Here is a 23,504-nt window from a genome sequence, read left to right as displayed (position 1 = left end):
CAGGCTCCCTGCTGTCAGCACAGAGCCCCAGGGCTTGATCTCACAAACATGGAATCATGACCTTAGCCAAAATCAAGAGTTAGATGCTCAACCAACTGAGCCACCCAGGTGCCTCTTAATAAGTTTAATTTTATTTTTTTTAATAAAAAATTTGTTTTTTAATTAAATTTTTAATTTTTTTTTTAATTTTTAACAGAGAGAGAGAGAGAGAGAGGGAGAGAGAGGGAGCACAAGCACAAGCAGGGGAGGGTCAGAGAGAGAGGGAGACACAGAATCTGAAGCAGGCTCCAGGCTCTGAGCTGTCAGTGCAGAGCCCAACGTGGGGCTCAAGCCCACAAACCACAAGATCATGACCTGAGCTGAAGTCAGACACTTAACTGACTAAACCACCCAGGTGCCCCACAAGTTTAATTTTTTTTTTTTAATTTTTTTTTTCAACGTTTATTTATTTTTGGGACAGAGAGAGACAGAGCATGAACGGGGGAGGGGCAGAGAGAGAGGGAGACACAGAATCGGAAACAGGCTCCAGGCTCTGAGCCATCAGCCCAGAGCCCGATGCGGGGCTCGAACTCACGGACCGCAAGATCGTGACCTGGCTGAAGTCGGACGCTTAACCGACTGCGCCACCCAGGCGCCCCCCCCACAAGTTTAATTTTTAAAAAACTAAACATTTCGTACTATTTTTTAAGGGCATCATACTTTGTCATCATCCTTTTAGTGCTTAAGTGGATCTGTTTAAATTTAGTTTTTTTTTTTTTAAGTTTATTTATATTTATTCTGAGAGAGAGCACACAAGCAGGAGAGGACTCTTAACTGACTGAGCCACTCACCGCCCCTAGGGTTTTTTGTTGTTTGTTTTTTAATTTTACTTTTTAAAGTAGGCTCCATGCCCAATGTGGGGCTTGAACTCAATGACCCCAAGACCAAGAGTTGGATTCTCTACCAACTGAGCCAGCTAAGCACCCCAAATTTTAGAAGAGGTAGTAGAAATAATTGAATTTATAAACCAGTTTTGAGGAAATCTGCAAATACACCTATGCAGTCTGAAGGCATCAAGTATGCTTCTCCTTACAAAAAGATTACATATCAAACCCAAGTGCTTAATCTGAAGTTAGAAATATATGTTGTCCATAGAATTTGAAATTCTAACCAAGCTTCTTAGAGAGCATGTCTGCTGATCTCCATTTTTGAATGTGCTGGCCCAGCTAAGGGACTTGGTGACCAGGTACTGCTGTGCTGTGGAGACAGTGTCTTACTACTTCTTAAAATAGTCCTGACCTTGTTCACCACCGTATCTGATCGCAATTTCTCTTTCTTGGCCAGGGCTTTTTATTCATTGCCACTTTCTAGGGTTGCTGTGTTGTTGATTTAAAACAGAAATGGTGCTTATATTGTGTCTCTTAATTTTTAAGTCCTTCAGTAAAGCTTTATTACTGGTCTGACATAATTTTTAAAGGTTTGTAAGTAATTTATAGTTTTGGTTGCTGTTTTGAATGGGATGTATTTAAACAGTTTTTATTTTCTGATTTGTTTTTTGTTGGTACAGGGGAACACTATTGGTTTTTTTCCTTGTAATTAACCTCTAACATACAGTAAAGTTTACAAATCCAAGTACAGAGCTCACCTCAACAGTATTCAACAGTGTCACTTCCATCTCTGTGCCCCTTTTCAATTAGTATTTTCCCAGAGTAACCACTATTGTGGTCTCGATTATCATTCTGAATTTTGTGGGAGTAGAATCACACCCCATAGTCTCTTTAGAGTCTAGACTTTTCTCTTGCTACATCACACCTGTGAGATTCATCTGTGTTGTGTATGGCAGTAGTTGGTTCTTTTTCACTTCTGTGTAGTAATCCATCAAATGAATATTCCACAGGGGCTTCTGGGTGGCTCAGTAGGTTAAGTGTCTGACTCTTGGTTTCTGCTCAGGTCATGATCTCACAGTTCCTGAGATCAAGCCCCGCATTAGGCTCTGCGCTGACAGTGTGGAGCCTGCTTGGAGTCTCTCTCTTTTCTCTCTCTCCCCCTCTTCTGCTCGCAGGCTCACACACTCCCTCCCCCCACCCCCACAAAATAAATAAATTTAAGAAAAAATGAATATACCATAGTTTATCCATTTTAATTTTTTAATAAAATTAAGTATCCTATTTATTTATAAACTATAATAAATCTGACAGTCATTTCACATCACTAAGTGCTTTTGCTTTAAAAAAGGAAAACAACGTGCACTTGGGTGGCTCAGTCGGTTAAGCGTCGGACTTCGGCTCAGGTCAGGATCTCACGATTCGTGGGTTCAAGCCCCGCGTTGGGCTCTGTGCTGACAGCTCAGAGCCTGGAGTCTGTTTCAGATTCTGTGTCTCCCTCTCTCTCTGATCCTCCCTCGTTCATGCTCTGTCTCTCCCTGTCTCAAAAATAAATAAACGTTAAAAAAAATTTTTTTAAAGGAAAACAATAATTATAATATACAAATTTTAGCAGCATTTATTGTACTTGAAGAGTACATTTACTTGTACTCTTGTAATTTATTTTACTTGAAGAGAGATGTAATTAATTTTGAAGTTCAATTATGTGTTTAAGGAGTTAGTTTCTATACCCAGAAGGTAGACCTAACTATTGTAATTAGTATCTTTGCAGTGTACATTTATTTCCGTTTGTTACTGTCCACAGTGGAAAAAAAAAAGTCAGTCTCAGCAAGTTCTTTTTAAAAATATCCTTAGGGGCGCCTGGGTGGCTCAGTCGGTTGAGCGTCCGACTTCGGCTCAGATCATGATCTCACAGTCTGTGGGTTCAGGCCCTGTGTCGGGCCCTGTGTCGGGCTCTGTGCTGATAGCTCACAGCCTAAAGCCTGCTTCAGATTCTGTGTCTCTTTCTCTCTTTGCCTCTTCCTCGCTCATGCTCTGTCTCTCTCTTAATCTCAAAAATAAATAAACATTACAAAAATTTTAAAAATAAATAAAAGAATATCCTCCTCCCCAGGGCGCCTGGGTGGCTCAGTTGGTTAAGTGTCCAACTTCGGCTCAGGTCATGATCATGTGGTTTGTGAGTTTGAGCTCCAGATTGGGCTCTCTGCTGTCAGTGCAGAGCCTGCTTGGGATCCTCTGTCCTCCTCTCTTGCTGCCCCTCCCCTGCTTACACACGCACTCTCTCTCTCAAAAATGAATAAACATTAAAAGAAGAATATGATCCTTCATATTTTATGCAGGAAAATGTGAAACCAAAGTGTCTTTTTAAAAATTGTTTTAATTTAATTTTTTTATTTTTTAAAATTTACATCCAAATTAGTTAGCATATAGTGCAACAGTGATTTCAGGAGTAGATTCCTTAGTGCCCCTTACCCATTTAGCCCATCCCCCTCCCACAACCCCTCCAGTAACTCTCTGTTTGTTCTCCATATTCAAGAGTCTTTTCTGTTTTGTCCCCCTCCCTGTTTTTATATTATTTTTGTTTCCCTTCCCTTATGTTCATCTGTTTTGTCTCTTAAAGTCCTCATATGAGTGAAGTCATATGATTTTTGTCTTTCTCTAATTTCACTTAAGCATAATACCCTCCAGTTCCATCCACGTAGTTGTAAATGGCGAGATTTCATTCTTTTTGATTGCCAAGTAATACTCCATTGTATATATATACCACATCTTCTTTATCCATTCATCCATCGATGGACATTTGGGCTCTTTCCATACTTTGGCTATTGTTGATAGTGCTGCTATAAACATGGGGGTGCATGTGTCCCTTCAAAACAGCACATCTGTATCCCGTGGATAAATGCCTAGTAGTGCAATTGTTGGGTCGTAGGGTAGTTCTATTTTTAGTTTTTTGAGGAACCTCCATACTGTTTTCCAGAGTGGCTGCACCAGCTTGCATTCCCAGAAACCAAAGTGTCTTAAAGCAAATGAAGGACAAACAAACAGACTGGTGCACAGTAGCTGGTGGTACACAAACTCATAGGTAGAGCAGTGGAACCCCTTGACCTCTGGGGGAGCAGTCCATTCATAAACTGACAAAATTTTAACCATTTTAATATAAACTTCCAGTGATCTAAAATAACTGATTCAAACTACATTATTTCCTCTCTGAACATCAGTCACCAAAAATATATGGAGGAATTGCAGTTACTTTAGCCTCTCTTAGTCCAGCGTCCACATTTGTGAAGAACACCTGCTGCTCCCTCTCTACAAGTATTAAACCTCTGCTCTGCTCCCATGGCTGGTATTGGTGTTGAAGGACATGGAGCTATCGTGGGCAACCCCACAAGTCAAGTCCCAGTGGTCCTTTGGTTGGGGCCCAGTTTTTTTTATGATAAGACAAAAAAGAATCCAAGCCACATCTTGTATTTTGGGCATAAGCGTTATCTACGGGGTCATATAATTTCAGTCACAAAGATTTTGCCAAACCCAGAACTTAATCTTGTCCCAACTATCTGTTTTGGCAAACCAAAGCCTAGCTTTGTGGTATACTTTTTCCCTTTCCCTTAGGACCTGATTCAGACTCTAATGGAAACAACCCAATAAAAACAGACCTGGTAATAAACACACAGTGGTCTTGTCTACTGTAATGCATCCATATTAGATAATCCTGATTAGTTTCCATTTTTCAAGATTGTCTTTGTTAGAAAGGAGCTTTACTACTAAATACTGAAATGTGTCAGGCTTCTGCTGTGGGAATTTTCTTATTTTTAAACATTTAAAAGTAAAATAATTTTCAATCCAATATACGTAGTGCTATAAACTATTCAATAGAAAAAAAGTACAAGCTCCTTCTCAAAAACAAGATTTCTTTACCAAATATCCTAGCAAATCATCATAGAAAGGGTGAAGTCTCATCAAAAAGAACAGGTACTCGGGAAGCAGAGCTTAAAACACTGATCATGATTTCTGCTATAGACTGTTTGTGTCTCTTCCCTGTCCCCAGATTCCAGTGTGATGATATTTGGAAGTAGTGAGGGGTTTCTTGGGTATGTGTTTTGCTTTGTTTTGTTTTTTTAGAAACTTTATTTTCCATCAGCCTTGCTTTGGTGTGTTCTGATAATACTGATTACTCAGGTTCTTAAGTCATGACAGGGAGAAGGTAGGTACTTCCTATCTTACTGGTTTGCATCATACTTGGTTACTTGGTCTTATTATGCAGGAAGATCCTCAGGATGGCTGTCATTATGCCCAGAATGTTAGTGCTAGTGACCATGTTGCATTGCGTGATCAGAATGTTGTGGTGACCATGATCCTCTTGATGGCATTGGCAACTGAATAGTTCTGAGGGCTGATGAGGCTGAAGATGCTGAAGGCAATGGTGTTGTGGAAAAAGCTACAGAAGGCTTTGACAGTGATAGCCGGGGTAGGAGTGTCCAGGGTACTACTTGACTGGGCGTTGCAGTCAGGTCATGACCTACAGAAGGACTGAGACTGTAATGGGATGTACTAGAAGCCTCTGACTGTAGGTAATTCTGGAGTGGGGTGGAGGATAAACCTAGGCGTCACTTTCCTTCAGATATTTTCCAGGTGACAAATGCACCACTGGGGAAGAGGAGGTTCTGTCTATGTTGTGAATGGAGTTTCAGATATGTTAGTACTCAGTAGAGGCTGCTGGTGATCGGACTGCTGTCCAGGTGCTCAAAGGTAGGCTCATTTGGGACCATTCTTGCCAAAAGGTTTGAAAATATTGTCTTTATAAGTATCTCTCTCCCAGAAACTTGAGGAACTTTGAACAACTTGGTTCTTTTTATTTTTATTCTTATTTTTTATTTACTTCCTTATTTTTATTAAAATTTTTTTTTATTATTTTTTAAAGTTTATTTATTTGTTTTGAGAGAGAGAGAGAGAGAGAGAGAGAGTGAGAGAGAGTGAGTCTCAAGTAGGTTCCATGCCCAGCATGGAGCCCGATGTGGGGTTAGATCTCACAACTGTGAGATCATGACTTGAGCCGAAATCAACAGTTGAACAATAAGCTAACTGATCCACCTAGGCACCCCTGAACAACTTGGTTCTTGATTGTTTTTTTGCTGTTTATTCTTCCTTGTTTAGCTTAGCAGTGATTGTAAGAAATGGCTCCAGCCTTTTCCTTTTTTCTTACTAGTCTCTTGGCACGGTTTTAGACTGTTAGGTTCCTTTCTGTTCCTGTTGTTCTTATAGTATTTACATGCTTCAGAAGTTCCACAGGAAGGGAAGATTCTGTCTGCTTTGTAGCTCTTGTCTGAAACAAGTATAACTGTGTAATGAGCCCTTACTTCCTCATGAGAAGAGTGGATAAGTCTTTTATTTATTTGTTTGTTTGTTTGTTTAAGTAGGTTTCATGCCCAGTACAGGGCTTGAACTCACAACCCCAGGATCAAGAGTTCCCTGTTCTACCGACTGAGCCAGCCAGGGGCCCTGCAAGTGGACAAGTCTTACGTAGAAACCACAGGATGAGAAACTGTAGTTGTGCTTAAGAGATTGAAGAAATTTTTTTTTGTTTGTTTTTGAGAGAGAGAAAGAGAGCTCGAGTGCATGCATGTGAGCGGAGGAAGGGCAGAGAGCAAGGGAGACAGAGGATCCCAAGCAGTCTCTGCACTGACAGCAGAGATCCCAGTGTGGGCTTCAGCTCATGACCTGAGCCAAAGTCAGACACTTAACTGAGCCACCCAGGCGCCCCAGGATCAAAGAATATTTTTGGTGCTAAGGGAGAGTATCTTTCTTTGATCTGTGTTAATTACAAAGCATAGGGACTTAAAGGAAAAAAAAAAGATTGCAAATCCTAATGTATTTCAGTGGATAGACCTGTGAGGTCTTTATAATGTTCATATTATTATATCTAAACTTTTTCTCCTCCTAAATGAGTTCTGCGACATTTGCAAGGAAGGGATTATCTAGTTGTTCTTTTTTTTAATTTTAATTTTTAAAAGATTTTATTTTTTTTAGGCAATCTCTACACCCTGTGTGGGGCTTGAACTCACAACCCCTAGATCAGTAGTCATATGCTCCACTGAATGAGCCAGCCGGATGCCCCTAGTTGTTCTTTTTTTTTTAAACAAATATTTTTTATTAGTTTCAATCTAAAGATCATTCCATAGGTATTTACCCAAAGAATATGAAAACACTAATTCGAAGTGATACGTGCACCCCTATGTTTATTGCAGCATATTTACAACACCAAATTATGGAAGCAGCCCAAGTGTCCATTGATAAATGAAGGAATAAATATGTGGTATATACATAAGTTTTCACTCTTGTGTGGATCCTGAGAAACTTAACAGGAACCCATGGGGGAGGGGAAGGGGAGAAAAAAAGAGGTTAGAGTGGGAGAGAGCCAAAGCATAAGAGACTCTTAAAAAATGAGAACAAACTGAGGGCTGATGGGGGGTGGGAGGGAGGGGAGGGTGGGTGATGGGTATTGAAGAGGGCATCTTCTGGGATGAGCACTGGGTGTTGTATGGAAACCAATTTGACAATAAATTTCATATATTTAAAAAAAATAAAGAAGGAAAAGAGAAAAAAAATAAAGATGTATATATACACAATGGAATATTATTGAGTCATAAACAAGAATGAAATCTTGCCATTTGCAACAACATGGATGAATCTGGAGAGTATAATGCTATGTGAAATAAGCCAGTCAGAGGAAGACAAATACTGTATGATTTTACTCATACGTGGAATTTAATACATAAAACGAACAAACTCAGGGCACCTGGGTGGCTCAGTCAATGTAGCATCCAACTTCAGCTCAGGTTGTGATCTCATGGTTTGTGAGTTGGAGCCTTGTGTCGGGCTCTGCTGATGGCTCATAGCTGGGAGCCTGCTTCAGATTCTGTGTCTCCCTCTCTCTCTGTCCCTCCCCTGCTCACACTTTCTCTGTCTCTCAAAAATAAACAAACATTAAAAAATAATAAAAAATAAGATGAACACCAACAAAAAGGGACAAACCAAAAAGCACTTTTAACTGTAGAGAACAAACAGATGTTTACCAGGGGGGAAATGGGTGAAATACGTGAAGGGGATTAAGAATATACACTTATCATGGGGCGCCTTGGTGGCTTAGTTGGTTAAACATCTGACTTCGGCTCAGGTCATGATCTCAGGTTCATGGGTTTGAGCCCCACATTGAGCTCTGCGCTGACAGTGCAGAGCTTGCTCGGCATATTTTCTTTCTCTCCCTCCCTCCCTCTCCCTCGCTCCCTACCTCTCCCTCCCTCTCCCTCCCTCCCCCTTCCCCCCATGCCCCCCACTAGCATGAGCATGCTCTCTCTCTCTCTCAAAATAAATAAACTTAAAAAAAAAGTTAAAAAAACACCACAGTGAACACTGAATAATGTATGGAATTGTTGAATCGCTGTATTGGACACCTGAAACTAATATAACACTGTATATTAACCACTGGAATTAACATTTTGTAAATCATTCTGGGGCACCTGGGTGGCTTAGTTGATTGAGCATCCAGCTCTTGATTTCACCTTAGGTAATGATCATGGGATCAAGCCCTGTGTCAGGCTCCATGCTGAGCATGGAACCTGCTTAAAATTCTCTCTCTCCCTCTGCCCCTCTCCTGTGTTCACATGTGTGTGCGTGCAGTCTCTCTCACATGATATGATGTGATATGATATATGATATAGTCATAGTCATTCTGTTCCCATTGTCATAGCCCCCAATTTTTTTGTGCATTGTATACTTGAACGATATTAATTTCAGATCAGGTGCATAGGAAACACTGTTGTATTATAAACCATAGAGAACCTCCATGGGAAAAAGCATATCATTTATAGTTTCCCCCAGGGAAACCTTTGGAGTTGTTTACAGAACAAAAAAAACAACACATATACTGATGGGTGTTTTTTTGTTTTTGTTTTTGTTTTGTTTTTTTGTTTTTGTTTTTTGTTGGTTGTTGTTAGTTTAACCCAGGGCAATGAAACCCTGATTTGGGCTTTATGACTTTTTTTTTTTTTAGTAATTTTTTTTTAATTTTTATATTTAAGGGAGAGAGTGAGGCAGTTGGGGATGGAGAGAGAGAGAGAGAGAGAGAGAGAGAGAGAGAGAGAGCGCATCCAAAGCAGGCTCCATGCTGACAGCAGAGAGCCCAGTGTGGGGCTTGAACTCACAAACTGTGAGATCATGACCTGAGTGGAAGTCAGACATTTAATCGACTGAACCACACAGGCGCCCCATGACATGTTTTTGATATTTTGCAGCTTTTATTTTTTCCTTTATTATTATTTTTTTTAATGTTTATTTATTTATATTGAGAGAAAGAGCACAAGCAGGGGAGGGGCAGAGAGAGAGAGAGTGAGAGAATACCAAGCAGGCTTCGCATTGTCGGGGCAGAGCCTGACATGGAACTTGATCATGAGATCATGGCCTGAGCCAAAATTGAGTCAGATGCTTAACTGAGTGAGCCACCCAGGCGCCCCAGATACTGTGTAGCTTTTAAGGAATTTACACATTTTTCTTCATACTAGTAGTTCCTTATTTAAGTCTAGAAAAGACAGAAGCTATTGACACTTTGAATGGCATAAACTACTTGAAATCAGATCATTGATTTTGCAGAAGATGGCCTGGAAAATCTTTGAGGATTAATTACACTCTGAAAAATGGGATTTATTGGCTCCATTGTATTTAGATGTGTTTGTGAAAAATAATGATCAATTAAGGTCCTGACGTGGCAGGAGTATAAATTTCTTTTATGGTTTGCCTGTTCTAAGCTAATTTTGGTTATTTGGGTAGATTCCTTACTACTTATGAGAGAATGGATTTTGTGTTTGGCAGATTCTCTTTTAATATTTTGGTGCCAGCCCTAATAGACCAGACATAATTCAGATTGTCTGCCTTTGGGGACAGTTTAAAGATTATAAAATGTTTATTTATTTTTGACAGAGAGAGAGAGAGAGAGCAAGCATGAGTTGGGGAGGGGCAGAGAGAGAGAGAGGGAGATACAGAATCCAAAGCAGGCTCCAGGCTCCTAGCTGTCAGCACAGAACCCGACGCGGGGCTCGAACCCACAGACCTGAGAGATCATGACCTGAGCCGAAGTCAGACACTCAACCGACTGAGCCACCCAGGCGCCCCTGACAGTTTAAAGATTATAAAGCTACATTTTTCCTTTTGGAGCTTGGGAAGATTGTCCTTTGTCATCACTGAAGGGCTTGTTCTTCAGTTGTTGGAAGTTTCCTTATCAGAAGACACTTCTTTAATGTGCAAAGTGTATTACCTGGAGATCTGGGGATTTTGATGCTTTTTTTTTGTCCCTTCATCTAGGATGGCTTTGACTACAAGTAGCAGAAAACCCTAATGAGATTGGCTAAAAGCATAAAGGGAAATTTATTTTTGTTACATAACAAGATATCCAGTACTTTAGTGACAACATCAGTGACCCTGATTTCTAATCTTCTGTGCTGCATGCTCAACATGTTGGCCTTGTCTTTAGGCTAGTATCTTTTAGGGTCACCAGGTGTCTTGGCTTCAGTAGTCTCAGATACACATCTAGACAGAATAATATCTTGAGGAAGTGAAGGGACATCTTCTTGTTCTTTAAGAGCAAGGTAACTTTTCCCAGAGGACCCCTGACCAACTTCCCCTCATGTCTTGTGGTTAGAAGACAAGTTACATGCCCTTTTCCTAAACCAGTCGTCTCTTAGGATCAGAAGGAAGTACTACTGTTCAAGATTCTCCCTTAACTAGAATGCAGTTTCACATTCCCGTGAAGGTGGACTACCTGATTGGGATTCTGTTAGTAAGGAAATAGTGGAGAAAGACGTCATCATCTACAGCATTCTCATTCCATGGTTTTCACAGTGGGCCTTCGTGGACACTAGACTTCAGGAGCAACCTCTGATTGTTTTTAGTCTGAGCTGTTTCTCTTTCTAGTACTTCCAAGGCTAGAAGTAGGCAGGGCTAGCCCAGGCCCCTTCACCTGCATCAGAATATCCCACAGGGTTAGCGGTGGGCATGTCTTCAAATTAGAGATGAGGAAATTTGCAGTTAAGGGACTCGCCCACAGCTCCACACTTTGTAAGCGAGGGCTGGAGAGTTCTGGGCACTTTAGTTTTTTAGGTTCTAGGTTTATTTAAAAAGAAATGCCAAACAAAGCCATAGAAATATGGAATGTTTTACATGTTTACTTCTAAGAAAATATTTGAAACACAAAAACAGTACTATAATTTTATGTGTCTATCATGTGGAAACAAAAGATCAAAAGTCTAGATCTGACTGGAGGTTGGACTTGTGCTTCTCTGTCCTGTGGGGGTTGCAAAGCTGGGCACGCATCTCTGAGTCCAGCTCTTCCGGGGCATTTGGCACTGTCCATCCCACTCCTTTCCCAGACACCCACTGACCCAGAATAGAAAGTTCGGCACCTTCCTGGGTACCCTGTCCCCCACGGTGGCAATCCCAGTGAACAACTGAGCCAGGGTAAGAGCTGATTGACAGTGCTAAGCTGTGTCCACTGCCACCGTAGGCACCTCCAGGAGCCTCGAGAAGAGGCCCTTCAAGCTGCTTCTCCACTTAACACCACCACTGTGTGACTCCTTCTGTTTTCATTTGGTGCTTTTACTCCCTGCAGCCATCTTCCTGGAATCACTTCATTCGTTCCAACAAACCTGTCTTTGAGCATTTCCTGTGTGCCAGGTACTGCTTTGGACCCTAGTTAGAGATACAAGGGAATGGTTTGGTGGTGGTGACAGACAAGTAGATGAAGGTACAGTGATGTATGGCTGAGATAGTTGGCACAGGTACCTTAGGAGCCATAGAGGTGTGCACCCAACTCCTGTTTGGGAGAATGGAGTCTGGGGAAAACTCCATGGGGTAGGGAGGAGTGGAAAGTGGATAGCTAAGCAAAAAAGTGTGTGTTTATTGAAGTGGTGCTGATCAGTTAGGGGAATGGAAAATCGTTTATTTTTATTGATAGCTGTGAAATAGAGCTTGTGGGCAGCTTTGAATTCAGAAACTTTTGCAGGGGTGCCTGGGTGGTTCAGTTGGTTGAGCGCCCCACTTCGGCTCAGGTCGTGGTCTCAGGATTTGTGAGTTCAAGCTCCGCGTTGGGCTCTCTGCTGTCAGCACAGAGCCCACTTCGAATCCTCTGTCCCCCTCTCTCTCTGTACCTCCCCTGCTAGCACTCTTTCTCTCTCAAAAATAAACATTAAAAAAAAAAAAAAGAACTGCAGTTTTGCAGCAGTTTTCTTCAGTAGACTATTATGCCCATAAGTTATGAGGTTCAGAAGAAAATATTTCATCTCTTGCAGGTAAAGCCATATTCCTGCTTTCACAAATATTTAATTTTTCTTCTTTCGTCTTGATCTTTCAGATGTAGTCTTGCCTGCTACATTCCTAATCACAAAATATATTCAGTACTAGGGAAATTGCCCATTACTTTAACTTTCTTGAGAGAAAATTGACATTACAAGGTAGGTATTTAAGTACAAAGGGCCTTTCCTTGTCCCACTGGTTGGTGTAGAGTCAGAAAGGCAAGCTCTGTGGTGCCAGACATGGCTATAAATTGATGGCCACAGATTTAAAGTAGAAGAAATCAGAAGCCTGAATTTCTTTTTATGATTCTATAACTCAGCAAGGGATGACTTTCCCTGGCTGCTCCTTGGCACCTTCAACAGAAAAGTTGGAAAGTGTGACCTGATTTCCCAGACAAAAACCCTTCTTTGAGTCAGTGAGAGATCCGAGACCCTTACCATTACTGGATATGGTGAGAAGTCTGAACACAATGAATTTGTGTTGCCTTCTGTTTTTTTCCCTGAACACTTATCTTTGAATGTGGAATAAGCAGGGAGAGTTGCCTTTCTGACGGCTGTTAACATACTGCAGCTCTAAAATCAAATCCTATGGGGAACATGGAGGGTATATGACAGCTAGGAAGGGAAGAGAATGTGGGCTTCTGTGCATAAAAAAAATGGATGGAGGAGACCAAAGTTGTATCATTCAGAAAAACTTACCACCTGTCTCTCATGCACCAGGCAGCGTTGTACATGCTTGGGAGAATATATAGCAGGAAACAAAACAATCCCCCCCTTTTTTTTTTTTTTTTTGTATTTTTATTTTTTATTTTTTTAAAGTAATGTCTATGACCAATGTGGGGCTCAAACTCATAACCCCGAGATCAAGTCACATGCTCAACTGACTGAGCCAGCCAGGTGCCCCCAGAATCCCATTCTTTTCATAGAGCAGATATTCTTTGAACTGTAGGAAAATTGTGCTTGCCGGGTGTTTTGATTCCCTCTTTTCCTCTCTCCTTTCTGTTAGGAAAGAAGAATAAGCTGAACAGACTCTGACTGTTGGCTTTCAGTTCGCCAGGATCTTCTGCCTAGCTGTCCTTTTGTGGCCCATGTGCTGCATCCTCTGCCCTCAGTGTGCAGCTGGCCCCCAACGCAATGTGTGTTTGTCAAACCATGGAAGTGGGGCAGTATGGCAAGAATGCAAGTCGGGCCGGAGACCGGGGAGTCCTCCTGGAGCCCTTCATCCACCAGGTGGGCGGACACAGCAGCATGATGCGCTACGACGACCACACTGTGTGCAAGCCTCTCATCTCCCGGGAGCAGCGGTTCTATGAGTCCCTCCCTCCCGAAATGAAGGAGTTCACCCCTGAATACAAAGGTCAGTCACTGGCCAGTTTGGAGAGAGCAGTAGCCTTGGGCTTTTGCAGGTTTTCAGCTCAGTTTTCCTTGTGTTGTGGGCCAGGTGATATGATTGTAGGTCTCTTTTGTCTCAAACTAAATCACTTTGTTAAGCACAATTTGAGACTGAAAGCACCAGCACAGTCTTTAGATCTTGAAAATCTGAATTCACCAATAGGTAAACCTGGAAGAATTCACAGCATTAAATACTGTTGGTGAAGAGCATGCTCTTAGCAAGGTGGTTTCCCCTGTTTGCTGGGATGCTCTAGGAGAGGGGCAGTACTTCTCTGGTTCTGGAGGAGGAAGAGTTGGATGCTTCCCAGCCCAAGGCAGTGAGACAGCTGGCAAGGAGGCTGTGTGGAGCCTTTGTCTGTGCTGGGGGAATGAATTGATGATAAGGAGTTTACAGAAGGATTGAGAAGGTCTGAATGTCCTAATTTTTGAAGGAAAAATAGTGTTTGAAAATGTAAATTAACTTTATAGAATAGAACCCCATGAATATATACCAGAATTAAGTCACTTTATTTTAAAATTTGATTTTTGTTACTCTGTTTATACATTTTCATTGCCCACCATGGATAAGTTATATTTTTGTGTTCTACTTTTTAAAAAAAATTTTTATAATGTTTATTTATTTTTGAGAGAGAGAGAGAGCATGAGCAGGGGAGGGGCAGAGAGGGAGGGAGACACAGAATCTGAAGCATCCAGGCTCTGAGCTATCAGCACAGAGCCTGATACAGGGCTTGAACTTGCAAACTGCGAGATCATGACCTGAGTTGAAGTTGGATGCTTAGCCGACTGAGCCACCCAGGTGCTCCTTGTATTCTACTTTTTAATTTCCCAAAGCTGTTATGAATTTAGTCATGTTTACGTCATTATTTACTTAAGGGATCCTCAATTTATTTTATTTAAAAAATTTTTTTAATGTTTAATTTTTTGAGAGAGAGAGCGCACATGCGTGAGTTGGGAAGAGGCAGAGACAGTGGGAGACAAGAATCCAAAGCAGTCTCCAGGCTCCGAGCTGTCATCACAGAGCCTGAGGCGGGGCTCAAACCCATGAACTGCAAGATCATGACATCAGCTGAAGTTGGTTCTCAACTGACTGAGCCACCCAGGCTCCCCAAGAGATCCTCAGTTTAGAAAAATCAATTCAGGGGCTCCTTGGTGGCTCAGTTGGTTGGGCGTCTGGCTTTGGCTCAGGTCGTGATTTCATTGTTCGTGGGTTTGTGCCCCACATAGGTCTCTGTGCTGACAGCTCGGAACCCAGAGCCTGCTTTGGATTCTGTGTTTCCCTCTCTGCCAATCCCCAACTCACACTCTGTCTCTGTCTCTCAAAAATGATAAATAAACATAAAAAAAAATTTTTAAATGTTACTAATGGTTAAAAAATGATTTAAAAAATCCATAATTTTTTTTATTGTGGCAAAATATACATAACATAAAATTTAACCATTTTTAAATGTACAATTCAGTGGCATTAAGTACATTCACAATGTTGTCTACCATTATCATTACTTCCATAACTTTCTCATCACCTCAAACAACCACTCTGTATCCATTAAATAATAACTCTCCCTTTCCACCTCACCGAACCCAGGTAACCTCTAGTCTACTTTGTCTCTTTACACATTTGCCTATTGTAGATATTTCATAGAAGTGGAGTCATGTAATTTTTTGTCCTTTTGTGTCTGGTTTATTTCACTTAGCATAATGTTTCCAAGACTCACCCATGTTGTAGCATGTATCAGAACTTCATGTCCTTTTATGGCTGTATACCCATTGTGAATATATATCACATTTTGTTTATCCACTTATCTATTGACGGACACTTGGGTTGTTCCCACTTTGGACTATTGTGAATAATGCTTTTGTTAATATTAGCTTATAAGCATCTGTTTGAGTCTCTGCTTTCATTTCTTTTGGGTACATACCTAGGAGTGGAACCTGCTGGATCATATGGTAATTCTGTTTAACTTTTTGAAGAACTGCCAAACTGTTACAGGGCCTGGCATCTAGTAGATGCTTAATAAATACTTGATTAATGGATTAGGGAAAGTTTTGCATAAGGATATAGAAGCCTAGAACTTCATATTTGGTACTACATGTGGTAACCCCTGATGACTGCCGCTGGTAATACTAAATACATAAAAATCCCTCTTGAAACTTACCAAAACACAGAATATTATTGGCATTTTTCCTTAGCTTGGTTGAATTTTAAAAACACCTGTGTTCCTGGCAATAAAGAGATATATGTGTATGTGTGGGTTAGTATTTATACGTGTATTTCCCAGATCTGTCTGCTGAAAGGGCCTAAAAACAATGATACTCCAGTAGCAATCATAGGGCCAAGATCTTGGTCCTTCTAAATACCATTCCTACAGTAAAGGGAAGCAGAACTCCCTGGAGGAATGATTGGTTTCTGAATTGGGGCAGGAAAATAAAAGATGAGCCTGGAGCATCCCCTGGTAACTAAAAGTAAAGAAATGGTCAAAAATGATGGGAGTGTATGTTACAAGCACACAAGAGCCGATATCAGGGAATCCCAGTGGCCAAATCTAGAATATGAGAAATAAAATATCCCTAACTCCATACTGATAGATAAATGGGTGAGAAGGGACATTTCTTCCTTATAGAATTGTAATTCCTTTTAATTAAAAGATATAGAAGGAATGATGGAAACAGAAGTCACCATTAGACACACAACACAGTAATAATTGTCCCCGGCAAGAACCATGATTGATTCTAAAATGAGTGGGCTAACATACTATAAGAAACAGAATATTTAGAAAGTCTCAAAGTATCTCCCTATAGGATATTCATTAATTACAATAGGAAAAATAATAACTTTACAAAGGAGAAACCTGGCAGACTTCACCTTAACCAAGTGATCAAAGTTAAATCACCAGTAACAAGACCTGTACCTTCTGACATAAGAACTGAGGAGGACACAAGATCATTTCTGTTGCCTAAAATGAGTGATGTAAATCTAATCATGAGAAAATACAATGCAAATCCAAATTTAGGGACATGCTACAAAATAACTGTTAATATTCTTCAAAAGTGTCAAAGTCATGAAAGATAAAGACAGAAACTATATCAGATTGGAGGAGACTGAGGAGGACTAAATGCAATGTGAAGTGAAATCCTGAACCAGAAAAAGAATATAAGTGGGAAAACTGCCAACATTCAAATAAAGTATACAGATTACTTAATATTATTATGTCAGTGTTCATTTCTTGGTTTTGGTAATTATAAATTATGATTTCACTTTTAACAATTTTTTTTAATATGCTCTTATTGATGTTCAACAACTGGCTTAAATGAAGACAGTATTGATGATTTTAGAATAAGTCAGTTTATCAACAATATGCATGAAACAGCACTGTTCTTAAAATCTAAAATCAATTACTGAAATTCACTTAAGGAGCTTGGGGGCAGTGTTAAAAGGGGCCAGGTTTTCACAGGCCCTTATCCATCTCTGCATTTTGGCTGGCACCATCATATTGCAGCCTTCCATCTGCTGGAACACAGACCACAGCACAACATCTGCTGAAGCGAGTTCATTCCCAGCAAGCCAGGGGCTCTTCCCAAGAGTAGCCTTCATGGAGTGGAACATAGTGGCGGCTTCTTCTTTCTAAAAAATGTTCATTTATTTATTTATTTTTGAGAAAGAGGGTGTGCGCATGTGAGCAGGGGAGGAGCAGAGAGAGAGGGAGAGAGAGTCTCACGCAGGCTCTATGCTCAGCACAGAGCCTGACATGAGGCTTGATCTCACCACTGTGAGATCATGACCTGAGCCAAAATCAAAAGTTGGATTTTGACCGACTGAGCCACCCAGGTACCCCCATATAGTGGCTTCTTCTTTACTGCTTACTTCTTTTAGCTGAAAAATAGCTATTATCTACCCAGGTTTTTACAAGGGTTAAATTTATAGCATTATGCTTCTAGCCAAACAAAAGAAAAAATGTGCAATGTTTCTTTCTCCTTTGATGGGACACATCGTTTGGATACTGAACTGCATTTTAATCTTCAGCACATTCTTCCCAATTAGAATAAACCCCAGGTGATACTCATGAGGGGCTGGTTTTTTTGGTGTGCTTGCCAAAGCACTCGATAAGACATTGGGCTCGCTGTTGACTGCTGCATGCGTGAGAACAGTGAACAGGACCCTGCAGTACAGCACAAGGGGGGTGGGGGGAGGTGGGGTTTGTGTTAATCATGATCTTTCAGTGCCCTTGTCTTTCAGTGCTCCATAATCCTTTCCAAGCATGGAATTTAAGTCCAATGCATTGGTTAGTAAAGCAGTTGGCTCATCAGCTTGGATTGTGTTGGTTACATCCAAGTCCACATCTGACATGTCAGTCATCTTGGTGTGACCATTAACCATAGCTTTTCAGTTCAGACAGACATTTTAAAATACCTCGATGGGATTCAAGAGCTTGAAGAGTTGGGTCAGAGAGTCTTCCTGCACATGGCCTGCAACCAGAGAAGGAGAGATGTGTCACTTTGTGATAGGGCTTTACCTGATACACTGGCCTCACGGGAGCATTAGAGGAAGCTGAGTATATGGGAATTCTATATTTTTGGTAACTTTCTATAATATTAAATGTATTTCAAAAAAAAAAAAACCCTGTACTGTTGGGTTTTGATATATATTAATTGGACCAATAATATCTTCAATTTTCTTTCGATAAATTTGGCTTCATTTGACTTAATAAGAAAGGATCAATTTTTGGTTTAATTGTATATTTGAGAAAGTATATTTATTTTACCTAGTGAAAATGCAGCCCGAGAAAAGAAAATAGATACTAATGATTTGCTATGGCTTTTAAAGACTTCTGTTCCCCAGTCTGAGAAAAGTTGGGGAAAAACTGAACCACTACTGACAGTCCTTTCCTGGGAGCCACCTGGAGGTTTGAACTTGTCCCAGTTCTGTCGGTTGTGATTTAGAAAACATTTCTCTGGAGCCAGGATTTGACTCCCTTTTAAGATTTTTTTTTTTTTTTTTCCTTAGCATCAGAAGGACTCTGAGCTAACAGGGCTTATAGTTCTCTATCTCATTTTGGCATATTTATAGCAGAAGGTTTGGCCATGGATGTGTTGAGTGTGGATGAGTTGGTGGCTGAAGCTGCATATAAAGCATTTGCAACTGTTCTTAGCCACTTAGAGACAGCAGTGTGTTTGATTCTGGCTTCTCTCTTGTTTTGTAGTCCTAGAATATTCCTTCAAATGTAATATTCTTCTGGTTCTGTTTTGAAAACAGTAGCAGGGTTCCAAGGTGGCTCAGTCGGTTAAGTGTCCAACTCTTGTTTTTGGCTCAGGTCATAATCTCATAGTTTGTGGGTTCCAGCCCCCGTGTCAGGTTCTGCACTGACAATGTAGAGCCTGCTTGAGATTCTCTCTCTCTCTCTCTCTCTCTCTCTCTCTCTCTCTCTCCCCCTTTCTCTTTCCCTTTCTCTATCTCTTTCTATCTCTCTCTCTCTCTCTTCCTCCTCCCCCTCCCCTGCTGGCTCTCATGCACTCACTTTCAAAATAAATAAACTTAAAAAAAAAACAATAGCAAACCATTGGATTCAAAATTGCACAATGGACTTGGATACACATTTCTCCAGAAAAAGATACACAAATGACCAACAACACATCAATGTCATTAGTCATTAAGATAATGCAAATTGGTGGCACCCAGGTGGCTCAGTCAATTAAGCATCTGACTTCAGCTCAGGTCATGATTAGTGACTTTGTGAGTTAGTGAGTTTGAGCTCTCCATCAGGCTCTGCACTGGTGGTGAAGAGCCTGCTTGGGGTTCGCTCTCTCTCCCTCTCTGCCCCTTCCCCACTTGCGTGCGCTCTCTCAAAATAAAATTTTTAAAAATGCAAATCAGAGGGGCGCCTGGGTGGCGCAGTCGGTTAAGCGTCCGACTTCAGCCAGGTCACGATCTCGCGGTCCGTGAGTTCGAGCCCCGCGTCAGGCTCTGGGCTGATGGCTCAGAGCCTGGAGCCTGTTTCCGATTCTGTGTCTCCCTCTCTCTCTGCCCCTCCCCCGTTCATGCTCTGTCTCTCTCTGTCCCAAAAATAAATAAACGTTGAAAAAAAAAATTTTAAAAAAATGCAAATCAGAACCACGAATCAGATACCATTCGTGCACACTAGGATGGCTATAATAATTAAAAACAAGAAAAAGGAAAGTAAGAGTTGGCAAGAATGTGGAGAAATAGAACACTGCCGGTAAGAATGTCAAATGGTGCAACCACTACAGAAAACAGTTTGGTAGTTCCTCAAAAAGTTAAATAGAATTACCATATGATCAGCAGTTCCACTCCTGGGTGTGTACCCAAAAGAACTAAAATCAGGGACTCAAACTGATGCTCATAAAGCTAATATTCACAGAAGTATTATTCACAATATTCACAACCCATGTGTCAGCAGTAAGTGTATCAATAAACAAATTGGGATATATATTCACAACGGAATAGTATTCAGATTTAGAAAGAAATGAAGTTCTGATACATGCTACAACATGGATGAATCTTGGAAACATTATGCTAAGTGAAATAAGCCAGACACAAAAGGACAGAAATTACATGATTCCACCTATATAGAATATCTACAATAGGCAAGTGTGTAAAGAGACAAAGTGGATTAGAGGTTACCTGGGTTTGGGTGAGGAGGAGAGGGGGAGTTATTATTTAATGGGTATAGAATTGTTTGAAGTGATGAGAAAGTTTGGGATTTAGATAATGATAATAGTAGACAACATTGTGAATGCACTTAATGCCACTGAATTGTATGTTTAAAAATGGTTAAAATGAGGGGTACCTGGGTGGCTCAGTCAGATAAGCATCCGACTTCTGCTTAGGTCATGATCTCATGGTTTGTGGGTTCGAGCCCTGCGTCGGGCTCTGTGCTGGCAGCTCAGAGCCTGGCTCCTGCTTCAGATTCTGTTTCCCCTCGCTCTCTGCCCTTCCCCCACTCATGTTCTGTCTCTCTCTCTCAGAAATAAAACATTTAGGAAAAAATGGTTACAATGATAAATTTATGTTATGTATTTTTTTTACTATAATTTCTAAAAATATATTTTTTAAAAATACCAAAACCTCCACCAAATGTAATCTTTAGTGTCTATTGAAATTAGTCTTACAATTGCCAAGAAAATTGGGGCTTATATCAGACCATTGATTTTTCATTTGCCCATCTGCATTCTACCTAGGTGTGAGTACTGATGTAAAAAATAATGTCAGGATCAAAAATATTTTCTTCTTAAACTAGTAGTAGATTGCAGGATTCGTTTAATTGGCAAGTTTCATCTACTATTTGTAGAACTTCTTCCTGCCCTATCCACAGCATAGCCATATCTCCCCGTATCAGGTATGATGCTCTGTGTCTGCCAGTGGTCTGTCAGGGTACTCAAATGTACCTGAAGAGAATGAAAGGTTTCCAGTATAGCTTTAGATGAGCCTTCAAGACAGAAAAGAGCTAATCGTAAAAGATCAAATGATATATTTGACTATATAAAATTTAAAACTTATGTTTATTAAAATTCACCTTTAGAGAAAATGAGTAAAGATATTTACCACATATATAACGGACCAAGGATTAGTTTCCAGAATATAGATCTATATCTAAATTAATGTGAATCAGTATGGAAAAGATAGTTCAGTATGAATATGAGCAAAAATTAAAAAGATAAATGAAAACCGAAGACCAAATTAAGAAAATAAATGAAAACCAAAGACAAAAGGCTGATTCTTTGAGAACAACATCTCTAGCCAGACTGGTCAGGAAAAGGAGATGACATAAATGTCCAATATCAGAAATGATATATGTGTCTTCACTAGGATCTACTGATATTTAAAGATAAAAGAATATTTTGAGAAACTTTATCCCAATAAATTCTACAACTTAGATGAAAGAGACAATTTCTTGAAAGATACAAGCTATGAAAATTTTCATGAAGAAATGGGGACTCTGAATAGTCCTATCAAATAAATTGAAATTGGAGTTCAACACATTCTAGCAGAGAAAACTCCAGGCCCACACAGCTTCACGGTGAATTCTACCAAACATTTAAGAAATAGTAGTTCTACAGAAACTCTTGCAAAAAAATTAGAGAGTATGTCCCAACTCATTCAGCAAGACCACTATGAGAAAATAAATGCCCCTCACAAACCTAGATATAAAAAATTTGAATACAATTTTAGTCGATTGACTAGAACAGTGTATTAAAAGGACACTGCATCATAACCAGGTAAGGTTTATCTGAGTAATACAGGGTAGGTTTAACATTCAAAGGTTAAATGGAATTCGTCATATTAATCATCTAAAAAAAGAAAAACCATCTATATCTTAGCAGATGCAGAAAAAGCATTCAACAATATCCAACATCTGTTCTTGATAAAACAACAGCAGCAGCAAACTGGGAATAGAAGGACAGTTCTTTAACCTGAGGGCATCTATGAAAAACCTCTAGCCAGCATCATAATGACAAAACAGTTGCCTTGCCGCACGAGATCAGGAATAAGACAAGGATGTTCATGCTGTCCACTTCTAGTTGACATTTTCCTGGAGGTTCTGGCCAGTGTGGTTAGGCAAGATAGAAATAATAAAAAGGCGTTCCAATTGGAAAGGAAGAAGTAAAACTCTTTATTTGCAGACAACATAGAATTTTGTCTTCAGTCAGTCAAGTGTAACAGCAGAATAAAATCCTGCAAAGGACTCAAAAGTGACCTCCTGAACGCCCTTTCTTAGAAAGCTACTTTAAAGACATCTTCCACTCTAAGGAGTAAACCAAGAGTGGGAGAAGTAGAGGACCATAGAAGGAATGACCCTCAGCCCTCACCCTGGTCAGCGTGACAGCTGTGTGGCAGGCCTGGAGGACACTTTAGGTCAGAGCACAAGGGGAGCCCAGGAGACAGAGAAGATTGGCAGACCAGAGAGCGCATTCAAGCTGGAACAGTTGAGGTTCTAGTGAAGACAAGAAGTTACAAAGGTGAAAACCTGCAGGAGAGGTAGCCATCTATGAAAGCAAGCCAGGGTACAGATGCGAGGCCCATGGAAGTGTGGCATACATTTGAGCAGTATAGTGGGAAGTATGAAAAAAGAATTTCAAGTTTAAGGAATTTTTTCTAAAAGGGTCTAGGGAATGAAGATGAAATGGACCAAAGAGAAGGATATTCTTAGTCTGACATTGACTTATTCATAAATGCTTCTCATTTTTGTTCAGATTATGGAGCCAATTTTGTACACTGGGAGTATAAAGGAGACATGTAGTGACAGAAGGTTAGATGTGGAAGTTAGACAAAGGGCAGCCTGGACTTTGTTTTTTTTTTGTTTTTTGTTTTTTGTTTTAATCTCCTTGGGTTAGGTTTCTAGGTATTGTGTTTTAAATCCTTTGTTAACGATTCAGAATAACGGATAACCTGTTGGGTAAAAAATGGACACGGTAAGCTGTTTTGCCTGAGTACAGCATGGAGGGTAGAAAGGTGTCAACTTAGGAATGCTGGTGGTTTGGTGAGGCAGAAGTTCTGTCTGGTGAGGTTAGAATCGCCTGATGCTTAGTGTGGGCAGAAGACTTCTTTTTGGGACTGTTTTGCTGGAAGAAGTCTTGTCTCTAGGTGACTCTGCCAGGCAGAGAGAAACAGAGCAAGAAAATGACACAGGGAATGGCAGTATCACAGAGCAGTTGTATAAGTAGAGGGTTAAATCATGTTAGGTGTGGGTGTCTCCAGTGAACACAGTTCTTTTGAATGGTACGGGAGTCAGTCGTTGAAAATCAGAGGGCTGCAGAGGAGAGTGGGAAATAAACAGAGATTAACCCCCGATCAGAGGTTAAGTAGCAGACTTAGAATTGGGGTGAGTGGTCAGCTGTCTTCTGGAAAGAGGTCTGTTGGTCATTGTTCCTACATTGATCTTCAGTTGGTTCATGGCAGGTG

General features: G+C 40.5%; 1 protein-coding gene and 1 pseudogene across 3 annotated transcripts in view; one reads left to right on the top strand and one right to left on the bottom strand.

Annotated features, from left to right (window-relative positions):
* IP6K1 (inositol hexakisphosphate kinase 1) overlaps nucleotides 1-23,504 on the top strand; it is a 61,605-nt gene that overhangs the window by 25,905 nt on the left and 12,196 nt on the right. Inside the window, exons 2-3 of one of the 3 annotated variants that reach the window (XM_047849863.1) lie at nucleotides 5,482-5,609; nucleotides 13,206-13,556. In XM_047849863.1, coding sequence (XP_047705819.1) covers nucleotides 13,334-13,556 — 223 coding nt within the window. In that variant the 5' untranslated portion in view covers nucleotides 5,482-5,609; nucleotides 13,206-13,333. Of the gene's footprint in view, nucleotides 1-5,481; nucleotides 5,610-13,205; nucleotides 13,557-23,504 lie in introns of those variants that run through there. The other 2 variants (XM_047849862.1, XM_047849864.1) reach the window with 2 other exon arrangements.
* On the bottom strand, nucleotides 16,884-23,496 carry LOC125161051 (aminoacyl tRNA synthase complex-interacting multifunctional protein 2-like; annotated as a pseudogene).

The sequence above is a fragment of the Prionailurus viverrinus genome, chromosome A2 (assembly GCF_022837055.1).
Source record: "Prionailurus viverrinus isolate Anna chromosome A2, UM_Priviv_1.0, whole genome shotgun sequence".
In the NCBI taxonomy this organism is placed as follows: domain Eukaryota; kingdom Metazoa; phylum Chordata; class Mammalia; order Carnivora; family Felidae; genus Prionailurus; species Prionailurus viverrinus.
This window is presented reverse-complemented; position numbering and strand designations above follow the sequence as displayed.